The 25,787-nt window shown below is 37.0% G+C and overlaps 1 protein-coding gene across 1 annotated transcript; it reads left to right on the forward strand.

The window, feature by feature from the left end:
* Positions 1–809: 809 nt before the first annotated feature.
* Positions 810–25,787, forward strand: LOC311292409 (NACHT, LRR and PYD domains-containing protein 3-like; the record flags this gene model as incomplete). The annotated part of the gene is made up of 8 exons (XM_084412077.1): positions 810–868; positions 4,934–6,736; positions 7,106–7,218; positions 10,918–10,984; positions 20,933–21,103; positions 21,336–21,506; positions 23,992–24,150; positions 24,272–25,787. 8 exons carry the CDS (start codon positions 810–812, stop codon positions 24,276–24,278), a joined length of 2,550 nt encoding a protein of 849 aa, XP_084268203.1. The 3' UTR covers positions 24,279–25,787.

The following is a 25,787-nucleotide window of genomic DNA, read 5'->3' on the forward strand; positions in this document are numbered from 1 at the left end:
ACGGAAACTGTCACTTAATCTTTAAAAAATCATCAGGGGCGATATTCACAAAACATCGTAAGGCTAAAAGTAGCTCCTAACTTGCCAATTTAGGAGAAACTCTTAAAAATAATGTCAGTACTAATTTTAGTACTCCTAAACGTTTGTGTTAAGAATATTTCACAAAGCATTTTAGTGCTAAAAGCAGCTCACACATCTGTGAAAAATGTTAGGGGTAGTAAAGAGCACTCCTGAGTCACTAAGACCAAATCACATACAGTCCTAAAATGGCTGTTGCTGACAATCCACCTCTGCAATTATACAAAGACACTGTACACCATTGAGGCAACAGGTGATAGAGCCTTGGGTGCCGAGCCTTTTCTTCATAAATACAATAAATATTTAGATTTTTTGATTTTAATCTGCGATGACATAACATACAGGTGTATTTATGTACAGGCAATATGCATTGAATAAAGGAGAATAAAACATTGCAGTCAAGTTTAAAATAACCTTGTAAACTTGTGGACAGCTCAGGTGACCTGAGGTCGAGTTTCAGCTTGTGAATCTTTCCTGATCCCGTCCCCCTTTCTCTCTCCCACTTCCTGTTTACTCACTGTCCTATCATAATAAAAAGGTAAAAACACTCTCTAAAAGGCTGTGGTCGGGGGAAAAGATTGCACCCGCCCCTTTTCTGTTCACCTGAGGTGGTTATCAAAGATCAAAGTACAAAGTACAATCTATCGGCATATGTTGGCATTTTTTGAGAACAGAAACATCTTGACACTATTATCAATGTGTTGAGTTTCCTTCATTTAGATTTTGGATTGATGGAACATCACGGAGGTCAGCATTATGAAGAGCTGTCCACAGATAAGTTTCCACACAGGTGAGTCTTACAGACACAATGTTTTTCCACCTTTCCACAGGACCACTGTGTTTAGCAAACTATAGCCTACATCATTTTTTATGTTTTAAAGTAGACTAAAGTAGAAATATTTTGTTTGAATTTGCATTTAGAACGCCTAGACATTGAATTAGAAAAAGATACAGACAGACAGGTTTATCAGTGTTATGCTGGGATAACACTAGTTTGATTTTTGTGTTCGGATATTTGGCTTCTGACGTCATATTTAGTAGTTTATATGGTTGCTTTTCTTCTACAGATTTACCAGCATAATATTTTAATGACATAAACAGTTTTACAGTTAGTATGGCACAAAGTACAGGAATACCCTTTATAAATAATGTGTTGCAGTTCAATGATATTTACTAGAAAAGGCCAACGTTTGCTCTGACACTCAACCTCAAAACCTGCCATGCAAAAGGGTTGGCACAAAACATGTTTGAAAATCTTTCGTTTCATTCCTCCTGACACTTGAGGCTCAGCTTATGTGACTTTGTTGGTATATTATCTCAACCTACTGTATCTAGCTGATGCTGCGAGTATCCACTAGTGTAGTGTTCCTCAAATCCGGTACTGGAGAGCCACTGCCCGGCAGAGTTTAGCTCCAGCCCTAATCAAACACACTTGAAGAAGCTAATCAAAGTCTTCAGAGTAACTAGAAGATTACAGGTAGGTGAGTTTAATCAGGGTTTGAGCTAAACTCTGCAGGACAGTGGCCCTCCAGGGCTGGATTTGAGAAACTCTTTAGTTCACAGAACCAGATATCTATGTAACTAGCATTATAATTATTAATGTGTGATTTTTGCAGAGGCACATAGAAGCTGGGTTATATTACCACAATCTTATCCTTATATTTAACATTTGCGCTTTTATCTTAATAATTAAAAGTTGGTAAAGTGTGGTTTTCAGGCACAAATGGCACCATCCTGGCTGTTGGTAAATATTTCATTTAGCATAAATATTCAGTTAATCAACAATCAATCATTATCACTGTCTCATTCTAATTTCCCTTCATGTTTGGTTTCAGTTCAGTCCAGATGCAAAGACCAAAGTCATCAGAACCCAGCTGTGTGTCCATGAAGAGTGAATGAATGAATCCTCCACCTATGCTTAGTGGACACACTGATCATGAGTTTAGGTAAACACTGCACTAAAAGTATTGTTCAAATTTAATACTGTAAAGTGTCTTCAATGTCTGTGTGCAATGCATTTTAGAATAAAGATTATAATTAACAGCTCCGATATGTGGACTACAACAGTTAATAGTTCTGTTAGGTCTCTAACAGGACAGTACATATTAACAAAATATTTTAGTTACCTAAAACAATCAATCATTACAAAAGTGTATAGGCGTGTTCAGAGAGTGTTGTTCATCTCAATGCACAGACCAGACCCTCCAGAACCCAGCTGTGTGTCCATGAAGAGTGATGGGTCAATGGATTCTCAACATAACTTTAGTGGACAGACTGATCAAGGGTTTAGGTAAACACTGTACTAATTTGTTTATTGATTAAATGTCTTCATTTTGGTTTATGCACTTGACAGACTTTTATCCAGACAGACTTGTTGTTTCAGGGTCCTGACACTCATGTCTTGTTTTTATTTGTATTGTCAGGATCATGTGCTGCATGTTTATTCTTCCTGTTTTCCAGGTTTATTTTTCTAGGTTTTGGTTCTTTTTGTCTTTCGTGGGTGTTGTAGTTGGAGCATATTTGGTCAGGATCTGGTCACTTCTGTCTAGTCTGTTTTTTCCAGTGTTGGAATCCTGGCACCGGTGCTCCATAACACTTTTACATTTGTTTTGGTTGAGCTCATGGTGAACTTGAACTTACTTTCTGGCGGACAACCTTTTGTGCAGCTATTCTGGTCTATAAAAAGGTATTCTAACATTAAATGACATAAAAGGAGAAGAATCAATCCTGGATTTTCGAGACTTAATTGAAAGATTTAATATTTCACATAACACTTTATTTTTATATTTTGTGATGAGCTAAAGGCCCATAAGGTACCCTGGGGTACAAATCTTCATACTCACCTGGTGGTGAATTGGATTTGTAATGCACCAAGCACAGGAATTGTTTCATATTTGTATCTTAATACAGATAATTTCTCTAAAGCTAGAGCTTGGATATTGGATCTGAAAACTTTTAATAGAATAATCTAATGGGATACAGTGTGGGAAAATACATTCCATGCGTCTACAAACCCTAATCACCAATGCATTAATTTTGAAGTATTCACAGGGCATATCTAACCACCCGACATGCTATAGGTCTATCACCCCACCCGTGTTGTAATTTTTGTGGACCTGGATGTGTGGACACTTTGTTATGCTGTGGGACTGTCCGGATGTGCAAAAATTCTGGAATATGGTGCTTGATGTTTTGTACAAGGCTTCAAGGAATCGTTTACCCAAAGATCCTTTTATTTTATTGTTGAATGACAATTCTCAATTTCCTCTTAGTGAGAAGGTACTTCTTGTCTTTGTGGAAGAATTGGATATCCACAGTCAAGGACATTTTGGATACTTAATCTGCAGCTACTATTTCATTTGTTAATATTACTCTTATTTTATTTGTTTTTCTGAGTATTTTTTATTTATTTTTTATCTCATTTTATATATGTATCTATCAAAGTCCCATAGTGCAGTTGGATGGGTGAGGGAAGGGGGGAGGTTGTAGGGGCAATTGTTTTTTTCTTTTATTGCAAAAGATTGTGTATGCGCTCTCAAAAATACAAAAAAAACACCTAAATTACAAAAAAAAATGAAAGCAAATCTGCAAATGCATCATATTGTTTAGCAGTGATGAAGATCTTTATTAGTTGAACATCTGCGTACACTGTCTGTGAACGATTCCACAGCTACATTCAATTTAATTTCATACAAGTAATACATTTTACAACCAAACAGATTGTTACGCAAAGTACACAATACCACTACTACTGTACAAAGATTGACATTAACTTTTTTTTTTTTTTTACATTTACCCTAATTTATACATTAAATAAACTACCATTGTTCACAGAGTATAAAATGAACAACCGCCAACCCGTGTTAATTTGTGGATTTGTGCAGTGTCGGCGACCTGTTCGTCTTGAAAACGCCACAGTTAACCAGTTTAAACACACCTCCAGAAATATACATTTGATTACATTTTGGAGAATAGACAGAAGAGCTGTAGGCTACACATTGTTATACAAAGTAAAGGCAAAGGAAATGCAGTGATATACAGGCTACAAATAAAATGGCAGAAATAATTATATGCCTCTTCTGTGCTTGTTGCAAAGAAATCTAATTATGATAATAATAATAATTTAAATTAAATATATATCTAAATAATAACATTACTGTTGTTATATATATATATATATATATCCAAAGTATAAATCCAAAGTAACTAGTAACTAGCTACTTGAGTAGTTTTTCATTGGATAATTTTTTACTCTTACTCAAGTAACTATTAAGGTTATTACTTTTACTTTGAGTAAATATTTCTATAAGCACTTGAGTACAGTTTTTGTATACTCTACCCCCCTCTGTCTGATACCGTTCATACAGGTACCCATACAGGTACCCAACCCTATTCCTGCACATCTAGCCTCCCAGAACACATTCCTGGTCACTGTTTGGAGTGTATGCATGACCCCTCCTTGAAGCAGTCCAGGGTCTAGGTTTTGGGGACTTCCACTTAATTACCTTTTTTTCTTGCTTCAGGCATCTTTAATGGAGGAAGGGTGGGTGGAGGAGACCTTTGTGGCAGCTCCAGGAGACACTTTGGGGGAACCTTGGCTGGGTCTGCCTGAACCTCTCTGTTTAGTTCCACTGGCTCCCACTTGGACTTTATTTTGGATCTAGTTTGAGTTGGATACCATTATTCTCCATTTGATCTGTTGATGTTGTAGGAGGTAGTGTCAGGATCCCAACATTCATGTCTGCTCTGCAGTTGGGTTCTGTGGTAACACCTGAGACTTTGCTGGTATTAAATATACTACATGAAATACAGTATGCATATTAGTTATCTAACAATTTTTATTTTAATCTTACAGCAGTGACCCTCAAAATGCTGAAGCCCTCAAGACATTAAGATCAAATTTGAGGAAGAAGTTTCCGTGTCTGTATGAGGGAACAGCAAAGCAGGGAAACCCAACACTCCTGAATGAGATCTACACAGAGCTCTACATCACAGAGAGTGATTGTGGAGCGATCAATAATGAGCATGAGGTGAGACAGATTGAGACACAGTCCAGGAGAGCAGCAACAGAGGACACACCGATCAAATGCAATGACATCTTTAGACCTTTACCTGGACAAGACAAACCCATCAGAACTGTGCTGACAAAGGGAGTCGCTGGCATTGGAAAAACAGTCTCTGTGCAGAATTTCATCCTGGACTGGGCTGAAGGGAAAGAGAATCAGGACGTCCAGATCATATTTCCAATTGCTTTCAGAGAGCTCAACTTGATGAAGGACAAAACACTCAATCTTTCAGATCTTCTTCGTGTCTTTTTCCCTGAAACAAAAGAAATGGAAATATCTAGTGATGAGTATAAAGTTTCATTTATCTTTGATGGTCTGGATGAGTGTCGCCTGACTCTGGATTTTCAGAGCGATGTGAGGTTGTGTGATGTGACTGAATTAGCCTCAGTGGACGAGCTGCTGATGAACCTCATTGTGGGGAATCTGCTTCCCTCTGCTCTCATCTGGATCACCTCCAGACCAGCAGCAGCGGATCTCGTCCCCTCTGAGTGTGTCCATCGAGTGACAGAGGTACGAGGCTTCAGTGACACACAGAAGGAGGAATACTTCAGGAAGAGAATCAGTGATCAGAGTCTGGCCGATAAAATCATCACACACCTGAAGTCCTCAAGGAGTCTCTTTATTATGTGCCACATCCCAGTGTTCTGCTGGATCTCAGCCACTGTTCTAGAGAAGATGTTGAGAAAATCATGGAAAGGAAAAATCCCCAAGACTCTCACTCAAATTTATACACACTTCCTGATCATTCAGACCAACATCAAACATGAGAAGGACTATGAGAAGAGAGTGAAAGATGACAACATGATTCTCAAACTGGGGAAACTGGCTTATCAGCAGCTTGTGAAAGGCAACCTGATCTTCTATGAGGAAGACCTGAAAGAGTGTGGCATTGATGAGGCAGAAGCATCAGTTTACTCACGATTGTGCACTCAGATCTTCAGAGAGGAGTTGGGCTTGTATCGGGGGAAAGTCTTCTACTTTGTTCATCTGAGCATTCAGGAGCATCTAGCAGCTCTATATGTGCTGCTTTCATTCCTGCTGTACAAGAGGGATGTGCTCAATGAAACCCTCGGGTCAGAACAGGCACATGAGTTCACATGTCACTCGATATCTGACCTGCATCAGAGAGCCGTGGATGAGGCTCTGCAGAGTAGAAATGGACATCTGGATCTTTTCCTGCGGTTCCTTCTGGGTCTCTCACGGGAGTCCAATCAGACGCTCCTGAAAGGCCTTCTGACACAAGTTAGAAAAATCTCTTACAGCAAAGGGAAAACTGTTGAATACATTAAAATGAAAATAAGAATGAATCCCTCTCCAGAGAAATACATCAATCTGTTTCACTCTTTAAATGAACTGGGCTATCATTCTCTCGAAAATGAGGTCCAGAAGTATGTCAGATCTGGAGGTCTTTCAAGCGCCAGATTGTCTTCGTCACAGTGGTCAGCCGTTGTCTTTGTTTTATTAACCTCAGAGCATTTGGATGAGTTTACGTTGAAGAAATACATAAGCATCAAAGAAGGCCAAAACCACATGTCACCGGATGAAATACTTCAGAAGCTCTTGCCTGTAGTTGAAGCCTCCAGATCAGTAGAGTAAGTCTGAGGACCATCATCAGATGTGTGTGTGTGTGTGTGTGTGTGTGTGTGTGTGTGTGTGTGTGTGTGTGTGTGTGTATTGTAGTGCAGTGCTTATCTGTTCTATGTTGACTATGGTAATTAAATAATTTTGCTTGTTTTTTTGTTTTGTTTTTTTTGGATTAGTATACAAAGGACCTACAAAAGTAATTATTATCTGTGTATTTTTTCAGATCGTAATTAACTTCATCACACAATAAAGCAAAAGTAAACAAAAAGTAATAAAAACAGTAATAAAAAGTATAAAAGTATTTTTTTTTATTAGTAAGTAAAAAAAACTAGTTCCTGCTGAACTGATAGTGAAGAGTGTGTCATTGTTTTCTGCAGGTTGAGTGATTGTATTATCACAGCTGAAGGTTGTGCTGCTCTGACTTCAGCTCTGAGATCAAACTCACACCTCAGAGAACTGGATCTGACTGGGAATGAAATAGGAGATGAAGGTGTGAAGCTGCTCTCTGATCAACTGAAGGATCCTCACTGTAATCCTCACTGTAAACTGGAGAAACTGAAGTAAGATCATACATTAATCATAAAAGACAAGTATCATTATTTTAAGGGATTATTCTCCGTAATTTATTTAAATCATATTGATTTACATTAACGCATAATAAAGCAAAAAGTAAGCAAAGAGTAATAAAATCAATAAACTCACACAGATTAAGGATTTAAAATCACAGTGGTTGTGTAGTTCCTGTTGAATGGAGAGTGTGTCATATTTTTCTGCAGGTTGAGTTATTGTGATATCACAGCTAAAGGTTGTGCTGCTCTGACTTCAGCTCTGGGATCAAACTCACACCTCAGAGAACTGGATCTGTCTGGGAATTATCTAATAGGAGATGAAGGTCTGACGCTGCTCTCTGATGGACTGAAGGATCCTCACTGTAAACTGGAGAAACTGAGGTAAGATGAGGTAACATTAATTAATCTTAACAGAGACCAGTATCATATTGTTTTAAGGGATTATTTTTCCTATTTCTTGGGGGATCATAGTGATTTACATTAACACACAATATGTGATTTATATGTGATAATATAGTGATTTACAATAATACACAAAATTGTATTAAACAATTAATACAGTTTCACGTCCCCCGAATAATCTTCCACCCCATCTGTATTCAACCTCTCAATGTGATAAGTTTGTCATTTTTCAAAACCAAAATCGTCAATATCCACCAACAGTTACCTATCTCACATAACAGTGCACTGTATCCATCTACTTCTGCCCCTCCCTCTACTTTATTATCTAGTTTCCTACTCCCAACTGTCACTGAAATATCTGACCTTGTCCGGAAATCTAAGTCTTCTACATGCCAGCTTGACCCTCTCCCTACCCACCTAGTTAAAATTTGCCTACCCTCCCTCTCCTCTTTTATAACTAACATCATCCACTCCTCTCTTATCTCTGCTTATGTTCCCTCCGCTCTAAAAACTGCTGCTATTACCCCTGTACTGAAGAAACCTGGTGCAAATCCCAATGACCTAAATAATTTCAGACCAATCTCCAACTTGCCATTTATCTCAAAAATTTTAGAAAAAACTGTTGCTATGCAGATCCATAATCATCTCAGCAACAATAACCTCTATGAACAGTTTCAATCTGGTTTTCGGCCTTTCCACAGTACAGAAACAGCCTTAATCAAGGTCACCAATAACCTACTAATGGCTGCTGACTCAGGTCTTCTTACCATACTCATCCTTCTTGATTTGACTTCGGCCTTTGATACTATCTCGCACAATATCCTTCTGGACCGTCTAGCCTCCATTGGCATTACTAACACATCACTGAACTGGCTTACATCATACCTGTCTGGCCGCACTCAGTTTGTACAACTTAAAAATGTTCGATCACAACCCTCTCCAGTCACCAGTGGTGTCCCCTAGGGATCAGTCCTGGGTCCCCTTCTTTTTATAATTTATTTACTTCCCCTTGGTTCTTTAATAATATTCAATTTCACTGCTACGCTGATGATACCCAGCTTTATTTGTCCACCAAACCTACGTCTTTGCTCCCTCCATCTTCTCTAACTGACTGCTTAGATGTAGTTAAAACTTGGGTTACTCAAAATTTCCTTAAACTAAACAGTGATAAAACTGAAATTCTCCTTGTTGGTTCCAAATCTACCTTAGCAAAATGTCCAAACTTTGCTTTACTCATTGACAATTCCACTGTCCCCTTCTCCCCCTACGTCAAGAGTCTTGGGGCCCTATCTTGCACCCAGCGCAATTGACTTTGTACACCGACGCATGTATCATTCCTATTTTGCACCCGCGCACAGCGGACTTTTCCCTCCACAGACGCACGTCGGTAAACTAGCAAATGCATTTGCGCTCCCGGGGGCGGTTCAGCGCAAAGAGGATGTTTGTTCCGGCGCAAACGTTCCCTGATGCTATTTTGCAGGTTTAGAAAACAATTCTGCCACTGACCAGGAAAAACCTAGTTTAAAGTCAGTGGCGTGTTGCGCATGTTATTCATATGCTATTTTAAGGGCACATGCTTGGCCATAATCAATGTAGCGTGTGCACAACGCGCATACACTTTGATTCTCTCTTCTACACAGAAGCAGCAGTTTCCATTTTTGCAAATCATACATTATTACAATAGATAGATAGATAGATAGATAGATAGATAGACAATGTATTATAAAAGCATAAATCTAGCTTACACATTTACCCAAATTATCATACGCCTGTTTAACCAAAGTTAATTTGGGTGTGTTTCTCCATCCCCAATGTAACTTCTCTCTCTTTTACGGCCGTGACGAGAGCGTTGCTCTCCTCGGCTGTGAACCGCTCCTGGCGAGCGCCTGGCAAATCCACCGTTACAATATCAATCCGCCATGGAAAAAGCGCGTCTGCTCTTAAAGGGAATGTGAGATGTCGCTCTGATTGGTTTATTTCACGTTACGCCCAGACCACACCTATGAATAATGAAGCTACTTCAAACCAACCCATTTTAGATTTGCGTCGGGCACAAGAGTCATTTATCCCGCCGGTATAATAGCAACAGCGCCCAAGACCCACCCACAAAGTTACTTGCGTTTTGCACTTGATACTTGCGTTTCAGATCGTTAAAATAGGGCCCTTGGTGTCATCCTTGATAGTACACTTTCTTTTGAAAAACACATTAATAATCTTACCCGGTCTGATTATTTCCATTTACGCACTATCAACCGCCTCCGTCCTTCACTTACACACCATAACACTGTTATTCTCATCCATGCTCTTGTCACTTCCTGTATTGACTATTGTAACTCCCTTCTATCTGGTCTATCTCATAAGTCCATTCATAAACTCCAACTGGTCCAAAACTCTGCTGCCCGTATTATCACCAGAACCCCTGTCTCTGAACACATTACTCCACTTCTAAAACAACTGCACTGGCTCCCTGTCAAATATCATATAGATTATAAAATTCTTCTCCTTACTTTCAAAGCTCTTCATAATCTTGCTCCTCCTTATCTCTCTGAACTACTTCAGCCTTACAACCCTTCCCGAACTCTCCGATCCTCTTCTGCCTCACTACTTTCCATTCCTTTTGCCCGCATGTCCACTATGGTTTTCAGAGCCTTTAGCTATTCTGCACCTCACCTTTGGAACTCTCTCCCTTTATTCATCCGTATGACTGAATCCCTATCCTCTTTTAAAACTTTGCTCAAAACCCACTTATTTCGAAAAGCCTAGCCCACATAACTTCACCTTCAAACGGCTTCATGTTTCTTCATGTCACTGCTTCTTTTTTCTCTATTTTATTTTTTCTTATTTTTTACATTGTGTCTTGTTTTGTTTTTTATTGTATTGCCTCCTTGAAATTTATGTTAACTTTTAATCTGTAAGGTGTCCTTGAGTGCTATGAAAGGCGCCCACAAATAAAATGTATTATTATTATTATTATTACAATAAAGCAAAAGTAAACAGAAAGTAACAAAAACATTAAACCCACACAGATTTATTATTTAATATCTAAATCTCTCTGTGGTTGTGTAGTTCCTGCTGAACTGAGAGTGAAGAGTGTGTCATTGTTTTCTGCAGGTTGTATGGGTGTATTATCACAGCTGAAGGTTGTGCTGTTCTGACTTCAACTCTGAGATCAAACTCACACCTCAGAGAACTGGATCTGACTAAGAATTATCTAATAGGAGATAAAGGTCTGAAGCTGCTCTCTGGTGGACTGAAGGATCCTCACTGTAAACTGGAGGAACTGAGGTAAGATCATTCATTAATCTTAATAAAATAATGTAAAAGGCCTTTTAGTATAAATGTAAAAACGTGTCTCTTCAGCTCGTGGTTCACGTGTCTTTTTTCTGTGGAATCTTTACTGATTTGTATTAAGTACAAATTACTTAATCATTACTCCAGTCTTCAGTGTCACATGTGACATCCAGTCTATCACATGAACCTTTAGAAATCATTCTAATATTTTGATTTATTATGAGTGTTGGAAACAGTTCTGCTGCCTAATATATCTGATGAATAAAAGGTTAAAAAGAACTGCATTTATTCAAAATAAAAAATATTTTCTAATAATATAAATCTTCTTTACTATCACTTTTTATCAATTTAACACATCCTTGCTGAATAAAAGTATTGATTTATTTAATAAAAAAAAAAGAAATAAAAAAAATGACTGACCCCAAATTACTGACCAGTGTATATTGTTGTTACAAAAGATTTCTATTTTTTTTAAATTTGCTTCTTTTTTTCTTTCTTTTTTTTACTTTTTATTCATCAAAGTATCCTATATTATATTATATTATATTATATTATATTATATTATATTATATTATATTATATAAATACTATATTATATAAATATTAAGCAGCAGAACTGTTTCCAACTTTGATAATGAATCATCATATAGAATGATTTCTAAAGGATCATAGACTGGAGTAATGATCCTGAAAATTCAGCTTTGCATCACAGAAATAAATGGTAATTTAAAGTATAATAAATTGAAAGCCAATTATTTTAAATGGTAATAATATATCACAATATTACATTTTGTTTCTGTATTTTTGATCAAATAAATGCAGGCTTGATGAGCAGAAGAAACTTCTTTCAAAAACATTAAAAATAGTAATGTTTCCAAACTTTTGGCCTGTACTGTATATAATGAAGGTTGTGAAATAATTGCCTAATATTAACTCTAATTTGGTGCGGTAATGATTCGCGCATTGCGACAATAACCGACCTTCTCATCTGAGCTGCTTCAGCACTCAAACACTGAGTGACCAGATGCCCAATCAAATCAAAGTAGGCTTTATGTTCACAGAAGCACGACTCGTTGTATTTTAAATTTGCTGCTCACAGGCCTGCAATACTTTTGTGCGAAAAAAACGTGCCAAACGTGTAAGCGCAGAAAATTGGAAGACAGAAGAATCCAGATCATATTTATTTTGCGTTAGTATGAAGCTGCAGTTTCACAATACATTACACTTACAAATAACAGTAAAATGCTACAAATACCTTTTTCTTACACTTGAAAGGTGTACAAATATTCACACCTTTACAAATGAGGAGCTCTTTTCCAAAACGCTATAAATCCATTTCAGTAGTTTTCAGGAACATTACATTTTTTACCTAGACCCGCACATTTTGTGAATATTCAGTTTATCCTGTTAAAATGTTGTTGTTTTTTTGTTTTGTTTTTGGCTCAGTCTGAACATGTTGAACAATGATTATTAAATTAAACAACAATATTGTTGATGATAAATTCAAAGTAATATTTTTTTTCAAAACGCTATAAATCCATTAATTTTTTCCAAAAATGTATGGTTTGTCTTAAAAAAAAAAAAAAAACAATAGAACAGGCAACATATAATCAGGGACTCATACTATAAATGAATATAAATGAAATAAGTGCAAATGCATGAAATAAATAAAAGCCAAATAATATAAATAGTAAAATAAACTAAATAGTAAAAATAAAATAAATATTTCCAATGTCACGTGCCAATATTGTCCACCACATAAAACAAATAATTTAAAAATAACACATACAAATACCAGTCCTTAAATACAACAATGTTAAAAATACATTCAAATAATTTAGTAACACATTTAACACTAATAGTCAGAGGTGGAAAGAGTACTAAAATATTCTACTGAAGTAAAAGTACTATTACTTCAATGAAATTTTACTTAAGTACAAGTCAAATTACAGGTCTAAATATCTACTCAAGTAAAAGTAAAAAGTAGCTCATTTAAAATTTACTCAGAGTAAAAGTTACTGAGTTACTTTTTAAACCGCAGGGGCGGGGCGGGGCAGGGCGGGGCAGGGCGGGGGACTCTCCCAGGTTGTAGATTTTCACAGTATGATAACCATCTCAAAATTATCACGGTTTACAGTATTAATAAATGATTAATTAAATAAATAAACGGTATTATTAAATTATGGTTGTTATTATTATTATTATCATCAGATAAAATTACAGTTAAATGAATGAAAACAGGTTTTTTTGGTTGAACAGATGCTTTTATTATAACAAACTCGAAAACCATTTGGTTTGTTTTGTTTATTAAAATTTCAATAAAACTTGTCTAATCAACTAAATTCAATAATTGATAATGAATCAGATCAACAACTTATTTTTAACATTAATAATTTATTAAAATGTTTAAGAATAATAGAGTCCTATGAAATGCTGCAAAACATATTTACTAAATTAAATCATGGACAAACAATAATATTTAAATAAATTGTCTTATTATTGCTGTTGTTATTATTCTGAGAAGTGCTTTAAAGAAGTAGGTCTACAATAATACATTTCTTTCATAATTTCTCCTATTTAAACCGAACTTTTATTTTGACGGGTTGTAGTGAAGACCTGTTCCAGAGTGTATTTGACAATGGTTTTTCTCAAATAAAATGATGAAAATAATCACTAGGCGTTCTCTCAGAGCAGCTCTGGAAATGTCCATGTAAGTTATTCATGTCCTCGTATTGTTTGTGAGACACTGAAAACACCTTGAGCTTGAGTATGTGGGCTATAGACGAAGCGGCGCAGCTCATTCCCACAGAGACACGCAGATCAAGCAAGTAGGCTATATAGCAGTCTTTTTGTGCTTTAATATTCACAGACCATGTCGCAATTTGATTTAGTGCACTGTGCACAGCTCTACTTTCGATTTATTTATCCATCCATCAGTTTGTTTGCGTCTTTTACGTGACATCTGCGTTAAGGTCCTTGCACACTGAGTCCGAAATTCGCGTCAGAAATTTTCGCATGTTAAAAAATAAATACGACCTCACGTCTTGATTTTCTGCGTTTTTCGCATCTATTCTGTAGCAAGCATTTTCAATGGTGTTTTTACAATTCATAGCCACCGAATGACGAATACGAAAAAAAGCATACGAAAATTTTGGACTCAGTGTGCAAGTACCTATTGTAAATTCAATTTGCATGGATTCCGGGATTCCCTCTGCATCTAAATATAAACGAGACATACCTTTATCCGTGCAGAGGGATGGTGTTCTATGTGTTTCCTCCTGTTTCAGCCACTTTGCATCCACATTTTTTGCGAATTGTATATCCTCGAGGACAACCACGCGCAGTCGTTTACTGCACATCCAAATATTGCCCATACTGCCAATGATTTGCTTTCGACGGTGTTGCATCACTACTTTTTTTATTTTGCACATTTGTTCTCCCGCCCTCCCCCCACGCATTGAGCGTGACAGTCACTCATTTTGGTCTTTTGTCACGCACTCCCGCCACACATTTTATTTCTCTCGCGGAAAAACTATTTATAATATATTCAATATGCCGCAGCGCCCAACATTTCTCCGGCCGCGCCGCTCTCACTATGGAACCGGCAGGAATCAAGCGCGTCTTATCAGCCAATCAAAAAAAGAAAGGGACTACACAATAGCCAATCAGATAGCACTATTGTATCTGGGTAAGATTTAACGCAACAACCAATAAAAAAAAAAAAGCATATGCTGGAATTGTTCACGTGATTCTGCGAATCGTCTTCTGAAAATTTCGTTCACCCACAGAGGAAACCACTGGAGCTCCGAGCATCACTTTTTTTAGCACAGAGTTAAGGCGGGTAGGCTATACACTGTGCGATGTCTGTGCGATTTCAGCAAGGTACCTACTCACACTGAACGAGTAGATCGCATGCGATATAAAGCCAAAGCTCAGGATTTATGTGCTCACTCTATACGGTCCGAACGTCGAGCTGCGACTTCACTGCTCAAGCCGCCTTTCCACTGCACACGACATTCGCATTCGATTGTCACATTTCGCCCCCTAGTGTCAGTCGCACGGAACTTTGATATTGGTCGTGAAGCAACCCTTACACTCGGCTATTCACAATGGTAAAATTAATTATTTTAATGAATGTAATGCATGCATGAATATAGCCACACAAAACAAATTACCCTCAATACATCTAATATAAAAAATAGTCAATTTTATAGAGCTAATCAATATAAATATTGATTTAATAATGATACAAATATTTTTTTCAGCCATAATTATTAACCGTCATTTTGCAGGAATAGCGTTTACATTAAAGTATTAAAATATTGGTAATTCTAGCTTCGCGCTCATAGTTTTGATTAGAATAATCACATCTGGTTGACCGGTCGCATACGGTCTAGCCGCAGAAGTTCAGATATTTCAACACATCCGAAGCTCAAATCGGATCCGAAATTTCCGCATACGCATATGATCGGAACACCCCGCAGCTCCCGTACGACTCTCCATTGGAAATGAATGACTTCCAGTCCGACGGCTGTCGTTTGTCGTGTGCAGTGGAAAGGCGGCTTCACACTATCGCGATAAACCCTCGTGCCGGGTTGCGCCTATAGACGATATCATGTATCCAGAGATATTGTCAAAACAAGCATCAGCTATCAATATCAGGATGATTTAGCATTTCCAATTTATGTATTAAATTATTATTAGTATTATTGTATTATTATTATTATTATTATTATTAGGGAAGGCCTAGGCTACTTTTATTATTAAACTGATATACTATTATAATTAATTTGCCACGCAATAATTTCATAGCGCATCACCGCATAACCAACGCGCTGTGAGGATAATAAAATATTACATAGAAGCTTACTCCTTATTGAAAATTGTCTAAAACATTTAGGTCGATTACAATTAATTATAGGCATGTAATTAATTATTAACAGTCTATAATATGTCCGAACACTGCAATAATTATTTATCAATGAAAATTAAAAACAGCTTTATTTCAAAAACATTGTTTAACAAATTAATAAAAGAGGCACAGTGTCAGAAAGGCTACATCGCAGGTGGCTTGGAAGACGTGGGTAATGGTTAATCCATTTTGCAACACGAACTAGAGGTAAGCAACAGTAATTTGTAGCTAGTTTGAACTACAGAACTTAAAGATCTCCATCTTTTCGTTGGTTTTTTTGTGTGTTTTTTTTTTGCTGCAGATGAAATGGTTAAACTTCTGTTTTCCCACACGCGCAGTGAGGGAAAAAACACTGAGTTTAGGGCAATCGGTTCGTAGCTCTGCTTCACCTGTGTGATATAGTCACAAGGAGCGACCAAAATTTCTAACGTGCCAGAAATTCATCCGACCATCCGATTGCCGGTCGGGAGAGGTTAATCGCCTCTCATTTCCCCCTGTACACTGCACGAACACTGCACGACAAACGACGCACAACAAAGCTGAAAATCGGCCCGACCCGAAAAAGAGTCGCAACCAGTCAGAATTCGGCTCAAAATTGGACGAAAATCACACAGTGTATGCCCGCCTTAGTCATGATCTCCTGTTTTAATGTTACAACAAATTCACAACTTGTTTGACACTAACAGTGACAACTTGACTGCTGTTAACTTGTACTGTTTAGTAACACATTTAGGCTAATAGTCATTCGGTGCCGAACCTGAAAAAAGTAATGATAGTAATGATAACAATATTCAAGTTATTTAGTAATACATTCAGAGTCATTTTTAGTAAAGTGTCAAACCTGTAACAAATAGGACCAATTTGTCCACTACATATGCATGAAAAAACAAATTATTAAAAATATTCAATAATGATAACGATATTCAATAGGCAAGTCAGTCAGTAATAAATACATTGGCATTCAGTAAAGTGTCGAACCCATAAAAAGTAGAACCATTGTCCGCTTTACATAAAACAAATCCCATAGTGTGTGTGTATGAGATGTCCTTTGAGTATGTGAGAGGACAGAGAGAGAGAGAGAGCAAGTGTGTGTGTGAGAGTGAGTGAGCGTGAGGGTGAGAGAGAGTGAGTCTTTTTGAACCCTCACCGAATTCTGATTAGTCGAGAGGATGTATTGCGTTTAGACTAAAATAGGTTCTGCGCTTATCGCGGTTTGGAAAGGAACTGCATCTTGCATTTTAAACAAGGAGGTATAGCGATTTGGCATGAAACATTGATGGAGCAGTGAATAGGTTCAGTACACAGCAAAATGACATGACAAACTCTTTTTTTTATTTATTTTTTATGCCGTTTATCGCGTTTTGGAAAAGAGCTCTTCAGAAATTCTCTTGCACATGCAAATTTTATTTACGCTTGCAATCTTATGTACACTTTGCCAATAACAGTGGAAATTATAAGCTCAATTTAACAACACAAGCGCCTATTAAATATATTGCCATTATTATTGTATAAATATATATATTTGAATTCCTCGAATGTGTTCGAATATTTCACCAGTATCAGCACTGGGACTGTATTACTGTATTACTCCACTTGTCTGTGTTTGTGCAACTTGCATCATTACGCCAGTAGGGGGAGACACGTGACAGTCTTTATGAGTGAGCAACTGAACCATTAATTGAACTGATTAGTCCAAAAACATTGATTAATTCAATTAACTGATCTTTGATTCTCATACATATTGCTCATATGCCTCTGGACACAGAAGGATTGCATTGGCGTTTGATTAAAATGTAACATCTATGCAAAATAGTCCTTGAAACTTTTCTCATTTAAGGCCATTCCTGTTTGGAATAAGTGATTGTGTTTTGTCAACAATATGCATAAACATTTCTTCATTTCAATTTTGTAGTGTGGATCATTCATTGCAACATTTAACCTGATTCTCATGTTTAAGAATCTGTTTTCTGCTTGACAAATAATTTATGCTACTGTCCACTGACATGCTTTTAAAGCTGTTGTTATCCTTTTTTTCTTTTTTTTTTCTGGCCTTAAAACACCTAAAATGCACGTGTAGATCGGAAAAATCCAAATTTAGCATGCTTGATCCCCTAGCAAGATCACATTTGGGACCTCAGTATTTATAAAACCCTGCGTACGGCCCTGATTGTTAGTAATATTTCAAGATGATAATTTTCTGGACTGAAGCAACTTAGGTTTACATGATTATTCATACATCTTTTTTAATAGAAAAATTATGTTCAAATTTATCAAATATGATCATCAGGCTTTTGAGGAAGGTTTATTTGTTCATCTCTCAATCATCACTGTATTGCATGGCATTGTATGTTTTAAAATTACCGAGCTCTGATTATAAAACTAAGCATTATATCTTATATTATATACAAATTTTGCAAATCCTAAAAGATTCTTCTGATTGTTTGTTTGACATATTCACGACAGCCGATTAAAGGGCCTCATTCATGAAACACGAGCAGAACAAATTTTTGTACAAATTTTATAAATCGTTCATAAAGCTGTTCTGATGTAAATTTTCAGATTCATGAAAATGTTCGCATTTTCAAAATGTTAGTTGGTACAACAGAAATTGACACCTGCTCCCTACCACAAGTAAATGGTGCGTAATTTAGGCAAACTGATGACATTGCATTTTGATGGACTTTGATGCATTTTGAACATTGCAGAATTGATGATGTTAAACTCCGGATGAGTTTTCTTGTATGTGTCCATTTTTAACACGTCTTGACTGTCGTTTAGTCTGATATTAATGACAACTGAGATCTTACAGTGTAATATGACTTACAGTCAGGATCATGTTCGTACAGTCTGACAAGCAGCAATCGTAAAGGACTATTATAAATCGCACAGTGTGAACTCGGCTTTAGACATTATTGGCAGATACAGAGTGACAACTGATATTTATATGCATTTTATGTCAGTGATTCTCAACTCCAGTCTTGGGGATCCACCGATCTGCAGATCTTATAAGTTGAACTGAGAGTGAAGAGTGTGTGATTGTTTTCTGCAGGTTGAGTTATTGTAATATCACAGCTGAAGGTTGTGTTGCTCTGACTTCAGCTCTGGGATCAAACTCACACCTCAGAGAACTGGATCTGACTGGGAATATAAGAATAGGAGATAAAGGTCTGACGCTGCTCTCTGATAGACTGAAGGATCCTCACTGTAAACTGGAGAAACTGAGGTAAGATCATTCATTAATCTTAATTGAAACAAGAATAATGTAAAAGGCCTTTTAGTATAATTGTAAAATAGTGTCCTTTCAGCTTGTGGTTCACGCGTCTTTTTGCTGTGAAATCTTAAGTAAACATAAGAATGACCTTTATTGTTTGTAATATTTCAAGATCATAATTTTCTGGACTGAAGCAATTTAGGTTTACATGATTATACATACATCTTTTTTAAATAAAAAATCATGATCAAATTTGTCAAATATGATCATCAGGCTTTTGAGTAAGGTTTATTTGTTCATCTCTCAATCATCACTGTATTGCGTTGCTTTATATGTTTTAAAATTACAGAGCTCTGATTATAAAACTAACCATTTAATATCATATTCCTAAAGCGAGGTTCACACTGTACAATTTTGGCCACGATTTGGCCGTCGGACACAAATTTAGCAAATCCTAAAAGAATCCTCTGATCCTGGGCTAAAATCTGAAGTCTTTGATCATTAGTTTGACATGTTCGCCGAAAGCCGATTAATGATCGTTGTGATCAAATTTTACCTCTGATGAAATTCTGTCAGTATGTTCAATGTTCAATGTTCAATTTATTTATAAAGCACACAATAATACAACAGAAGTTGACCACAGTGCTGTACAAAGAATAAGATAGCAATCATAAAAACACATTTAAGTTCTAAACATTACCATAGACAACCTCATAATCTAAGCGGCATTAATAATTACCTATTACACCACTAGCACAACACTCATGAATGATCAAATGCCAAAGTGAAAAAGTAAGCTTTCAGATGTCGTTTGAACTCTGTAAGAGAGGAACATTCTCTAATATAAGGAGGTAAACTATTCCACAGCTTGGGAGCAGCGGCTGCAAAAGAGCGATCTCCTCTCATTTTCCTATACGTCCGCGGGACTACCAAGAGGTTTAGTGACTCGGAGCGCAGTGCTCTCTTTGGTTTATTCACCTGGATTAGATCAGCTATATATGTCGGAGCACTACCATGTAGGGCCTTAAAAACAAATAAAAGTATCTTAAAATTAATCCTTTTGGAAACCGGCAACCAATGTAGTTCTCTTAATACAGGGGTAATATGCTCATTTTTCCGAGTGCCTGCCAGTAACCTTGCGGCCGCATTTTGGACTAGTTGTAGTCTGTTTAAACTTTTGTGTTGAATACCATAATACAATGCATTGCCATAGTCCAATCTTGAGAAAATAAATGCATGAACTATCTTTTCCAGGTCCTTCCGTGTTACAAAGGACTTAATTTTAGCGATTAATCTTAACTGGAGTATCAGAAGATTTGACTCTCAGTCCTGCAGTTTGACTTCTCCTACGACGACCGTCAAATTGTCTTTGTTTTTCAAGACAAGACATGACCAAAATTAACATTAGAGATTTCTTTGTAGCCACCATTTCAATCCCGCGTGTAACACAGCTCACAGTCACTGAACGTGTCATTGATTGATGATGTAAAACTCCAGACGAGTTTTCTTGTGTGTGTCTGTTTTTAACATGTCTTGAATGTCGTTTAGTCTGATATTAATGACAACTGAGATCTTATAGTGTAATATGACTTAAAGTGAGGATCATGTTCGTACAGTCTGACAAGCAGCAATCGTAAAGGACTATTATAAATCGCACAGTGTGAACTCGGCTTAAGACATTAGTGGCAGATATAGAGTGACAACTGATATTTATATGCATTTTATGTCACTGGTTCTCAACTCCAGTCTTGGGGACACACCGCTCTGCACATCTTGTAAGTTGAACTTAGAGTGAAGAGTGTGTCGTTGTTTTCTGCAGGTTGAGTGTGTGTATTATCACATCTGAAGGTTGTGCTGCTCTGACTTCAGCTCTGGGATCAAACTCACACCTCAGAGAACTGGATCTGACTGGGAATATAATAAGAGATGAAGGTCTGAAGCTGCTCTCTGATGGACTGAAGGATCCTCACTGTAAACTGGAGAAACTGAGGTAAGATCATACATTAATCTTAACATAGACAAGTATCATATTATTTTAAGGGATTATTCTCTGTATTTTATTTAAATCATAGTGATTTACATTAACACATAATAAAGCAAAAGTAAACAAAGTAACAAAAAAATTAAACCCACACAGATTTAGTATTTAATATCTACATATCTCTGTGGTTGTGTAGTTCCTGCTGAACTGAGAGTGAAGAGTGTGTCATTGTTTTCTGCAGGTTGAGTGGTTGTAATATCACAGCTGAAGGTTGTGTTGCTCTGACTTCAGCTCTGAGATCAAACTCACACCTCAGAGAACTGGATCTGTCTAAGAATATAATAGGAGATAAAGGTCTGAAGCTGCTCTCTGATCAACTGAAGGATCCTCACTGTAAACTGGAGAAACTGTGGTAAAATCATTCATTAATCTTAATTGAAACAAGATTAATTTAAAAGGCCTTTTAGTATAATTGTGAAAACGTGTCTCTTCAGCTCGTGGATCACGTGTCTTTTTGCTGTGAAATGATTTGTATTAAGTAAACATAAGAATAACCTTTATTGTTAGTAATATTTCAAGATGATAATTTTCTGGACTGAAGCAACTTAGGTTTACATGATTATCCATACATCTTTTTTGGTAGAAAAATCAAGTTCAAATTAGAGCTGCACGATTAATCGTATTTTAATCGCGATAATGATATCTGACTCTCTCGATTAATTTTAAATAATCGTCGCGATATTTGCCCGCTCGTTATTTATCCTGAAAACGCTTTTTTATTTGACATTTGCATTATCTTGCATTGTTAACAAGTCCCCACTAGTGTTGATGTTTGGTTAGGGTTGGCAGAGTACAGGGTTACAGAGTACATTTTGTTCAAGTGTTAGAATGTTAGGCCTAAAAGAGAAGTAAGATTAGCTGTTAGATGTTAGGATCATGATGAGTTTTAAAACACAGTTTACTATCTTTATTCATTAAAAATCCAATCACAGAATCTACCGCCAGCAGTTGATTTTGATATTCTAGGTGTTATCAACTGGTCCAAATTTTGAGATTGCAATAGACGTGAAGGACTATAATGCGTTAAGAGCTCGCTGAATTACTGGGGCGCTAAACCGTTTAGTGCTTTGTGAGTAATCAGCAATATTTTAAAACTTATGCAATGTTTAATGAGCCAATGCAGTGTTTTAACTTGTCTTGACTGTCGTCCAGTCTGATATTAATGACAACTGAGATCTAACAGTGTTACATATGTAACCCTTTTCTTAACCCTAGGGGTTCATTTAAATGTTTCCCAAACAAGAAAAAACCTGGATTCCCGGCAGTTGAATGGTGAATTTGGCTGGTATTTTTTCTTTAAATGAAAATTAACGTAAATATCTTTTTCCCTATACCAATTACACAATACTTTTACTAAAATAATAAATTAAACAATTCTTATTTGTTTTATAGAATTATAGTTTCCTAGAAATCAGTACCTTGTTAAATGAATTTACTTGCCAAACTTTAAAGAAATATCAGAATACAAATGTTAAGGGAAAAAAAGAATAACAAATATTTATTTTTACATAAATGTAATAACCCCCTTTAAAAGAAAATAACAAGGAACCACCTTTTTATATGAAGACAGATAAACACTTATACCCAGTGCTATTTAATTTACTTATTCTCTTGTTAAAATGTACAAATCACCTGTTCAGTCTCAGAATTGTTCTTTGTCTCTCTTATGTTTGTTTTTACACTTGCATTTTTTTTCTTTTTTCCCTTTTCTACTTTAAAACACTGTCCTCAATCAGTTGATAGAAGTTGACAAATTCAAAACCCTGTTAGAGATATGCTAAACACTTTTCTCCTGAAACATGTAGAGCAATAAGGAAAATGAAACCATATTTCTTTCAAAACAATTAAACACTTAAAAACACAATTAAAAACCTGCGATTCACAACATAAGGTTTTTTCCTTTCAGTATGCAAATTAGTTATGAGTCAGTGACACAGTCAAATATATGGTCGTTGGTTAACGTTGGGGCACATTTACAGCTGACGAATTCAATGTACTCCCGCACATTCAACAGTCCCAAAAATGAGTTCACTTACGTCCATCCGACGAAAGAAGCAGTGGTGAAGTCACTTACGATACAAACACAGTTTCACACGAGCAGTCCCGACACGCGATGAATGCAGTTGATCCACGTCCCACGACGACGAACCACACAGTCCACCACGAACGATAACTTCGACACAGTTATTGACCACGAATTTGAATGTCACTGAATGTTAATCCCTCATCACGCATGTCTTGACTCAAAGATCACGAAGAAGATAACAGAAATAAAAAATAAAAAACACTTAAAATAGCAAAAAAAAATAAACCAAGCGTAATTTCTCTACACTTTGGGCCTTATATCACACATAAGGTCTTCTCATGCCATTTGCGATGCTCCTCCCCCTTCACGTAACTCACCTTATGATGCAGACTAATCATGCTCAACAGTCACTGGCCAGCAATAGTATTTACATTCAACGCTATCTCACTGGATATGAAACAAAAACATTTAGTTATATAACATTGAAATAAACACAATGAAAGGCACAAATTTCAATATATTAAAATACTTCAAATCTTTAAAAATGCATATTTATTTTAGGGGTCCCTACACATGGATTAAATCAAGGATCATGTTCATACAGTCTGACAAGCAGGAATCGTAAAGGACTATTATAAATCACACAGTGTGAACCCGGCTTAAGACTTTGAGCAGATTGGTAGATATAGAGTGACAACTGATATGCATTTTATGTCTTATGTTCTCAACTCCAGTCTTGGGGATCCACCGCTCTGCAATTTTTTTTTATAAGTTGAACTAAGAGTGAAGAGTGTGTCATTGTTTTCTGCAGGTTGAGGGATTGTAATATCACAGCTGAAGGTTGTGCTGCTCTGACTTCAGCTCTGAGATCAAACTCACACCTCAGAGAACTGGATCTGTCTGGGAATAATCTAGAAAAAGCAAGCGTGAAGCGTCTCTCTGGTTTGAAAGATAAACTGGAGACACTAATGTAAGTTTTGATTTACATCATATAATATAATAATATAATTTGATTTGAACTAGTCAATCCTCTGCCCAGATGTGCCACCAGTAATGCATATGTTACTGTGTGTGTTTTATTTTACTGACAGCTATTAAATGATGGTGAATATGGAGCCACTACAGAGACATTATCATCAAAACCGAAGATCTCGGTGACTGGACTTTACTGTATATAAATGTCTTCCTCTCATCCATGTATCAGTAAATTGTTTTTTATCATCAGCCATCTCAGTAAAGTGAGCAGATCAACACAATCACTACATTAACTCTACAATGAACTTCAGCTGAGTTTCATCTGTGTTTCGGGGAACTGGATGTTTTGGTCTAATGATGATGCTTTTAATGTCTTTGTGAAATGTCTTCCTGAGATCTGATTGAAGCTCATCTGATGAGGATATTTGTCATTGTCACATTATTATTGTTCTGTCTTTTCTTGTGTCGGTGTGTGAAAGGCATGATTATGATTAAGGTCCAAATTTGTCATCACATGATCACATCACCACTAGGGATGGGAACGACACGGGATTTGGGAAATCGACTGTCGAGGCCCATGTGTCGACTTTTTGTCGGATTGTCGGCCTTTTTTTTCTTTTTTTTTTAAAGAGCAGCAGCAATGCGGAGGGTGGAAAATTTTCTACATCAGGGTCCGAAATTAACACCTGCCAAGCGCCAAATGCGGGTAGATTTTCTGTTTGGCGAGTAAATTTCAAAAGGCTATCCGCCACACTGGCGGGTGAATGTTCATAACAAAATATGAAATTTTAAGCGCGCACGCACGAGCAGAGAGAGAGAGCGAGTCCCGGCCGCGCGCGCGCGCACTCACTCACCATTCAGAGCGGTCAAGCTTCCCCGTACTTTTTGACAAGCGTCCTTGACAGGGCGGCCAGAGCTTCTTTGCAGCTCAAGTCGGCGGCGGTGTGTACGTACCTACAGTTAACGCTCTTTCTGTTGACGGCGCTGAGGAAAAAGCTCCCGCCACTGTAAGAAGCTGTCGCCGCCCATTTGTGTCCTCCTGCGCACCCATCAAAGCCGTGCAGAACGTCTTCAGCACTCGCGGATCGTGCACATTTCCGCTGCTGCTTCTGTTTACACACCATGGTCGTTCTTTTCTCGAGAAAAGGAGTTTTCTCATAGCGTTTGCAACGCAATACTCGTTCCCTTATCTCTCAGGGAACCGAGGTTAAAGTAACCGAGGAAATGTAATAAATTAAAAGGCAAAAAAAAAAAATATAATGCAATTTGGAAATCCCACAAGCCCCGCCCCCTCGACATGTCGACACTCTATTTTTTTTGTCGAGTGGAGCATGTGTCGAATGTCGGTCGTTTTGTCGAGAAAAAGTCCCATCCCTAATCACCACGAGTTCAGAAACACTGTTACACCATGAGTATTTAAATTGAATCAATTATTCCTTTCAGCACAAACACGCCATTTTTCTATGTAAATTAGGCTAATTAGATCGTATCTTGTACACAAATGTCACCGATATTGTCTCGCCATAACAGGATGGCAGAGCGCGATGACTGAGTGTCAGGAAGAGAAGAAGAACGCCGATCACATTGATTGGTTTTATTGCGGGCATTTGTTTATGCACAGCTCTCTTAAGG

This window comes from Rutilus rutilus (assembly GCF_951802725.1).
Source record: "Rutilus rutilus genome assembly, chromosome: 6".
Lineage (NCBI taxonomy): Eukaryota > Metazoa > Chordata > Actinopteri > Cypriniformes > Leuciscidae > Rutilus > Rutilus rutilus.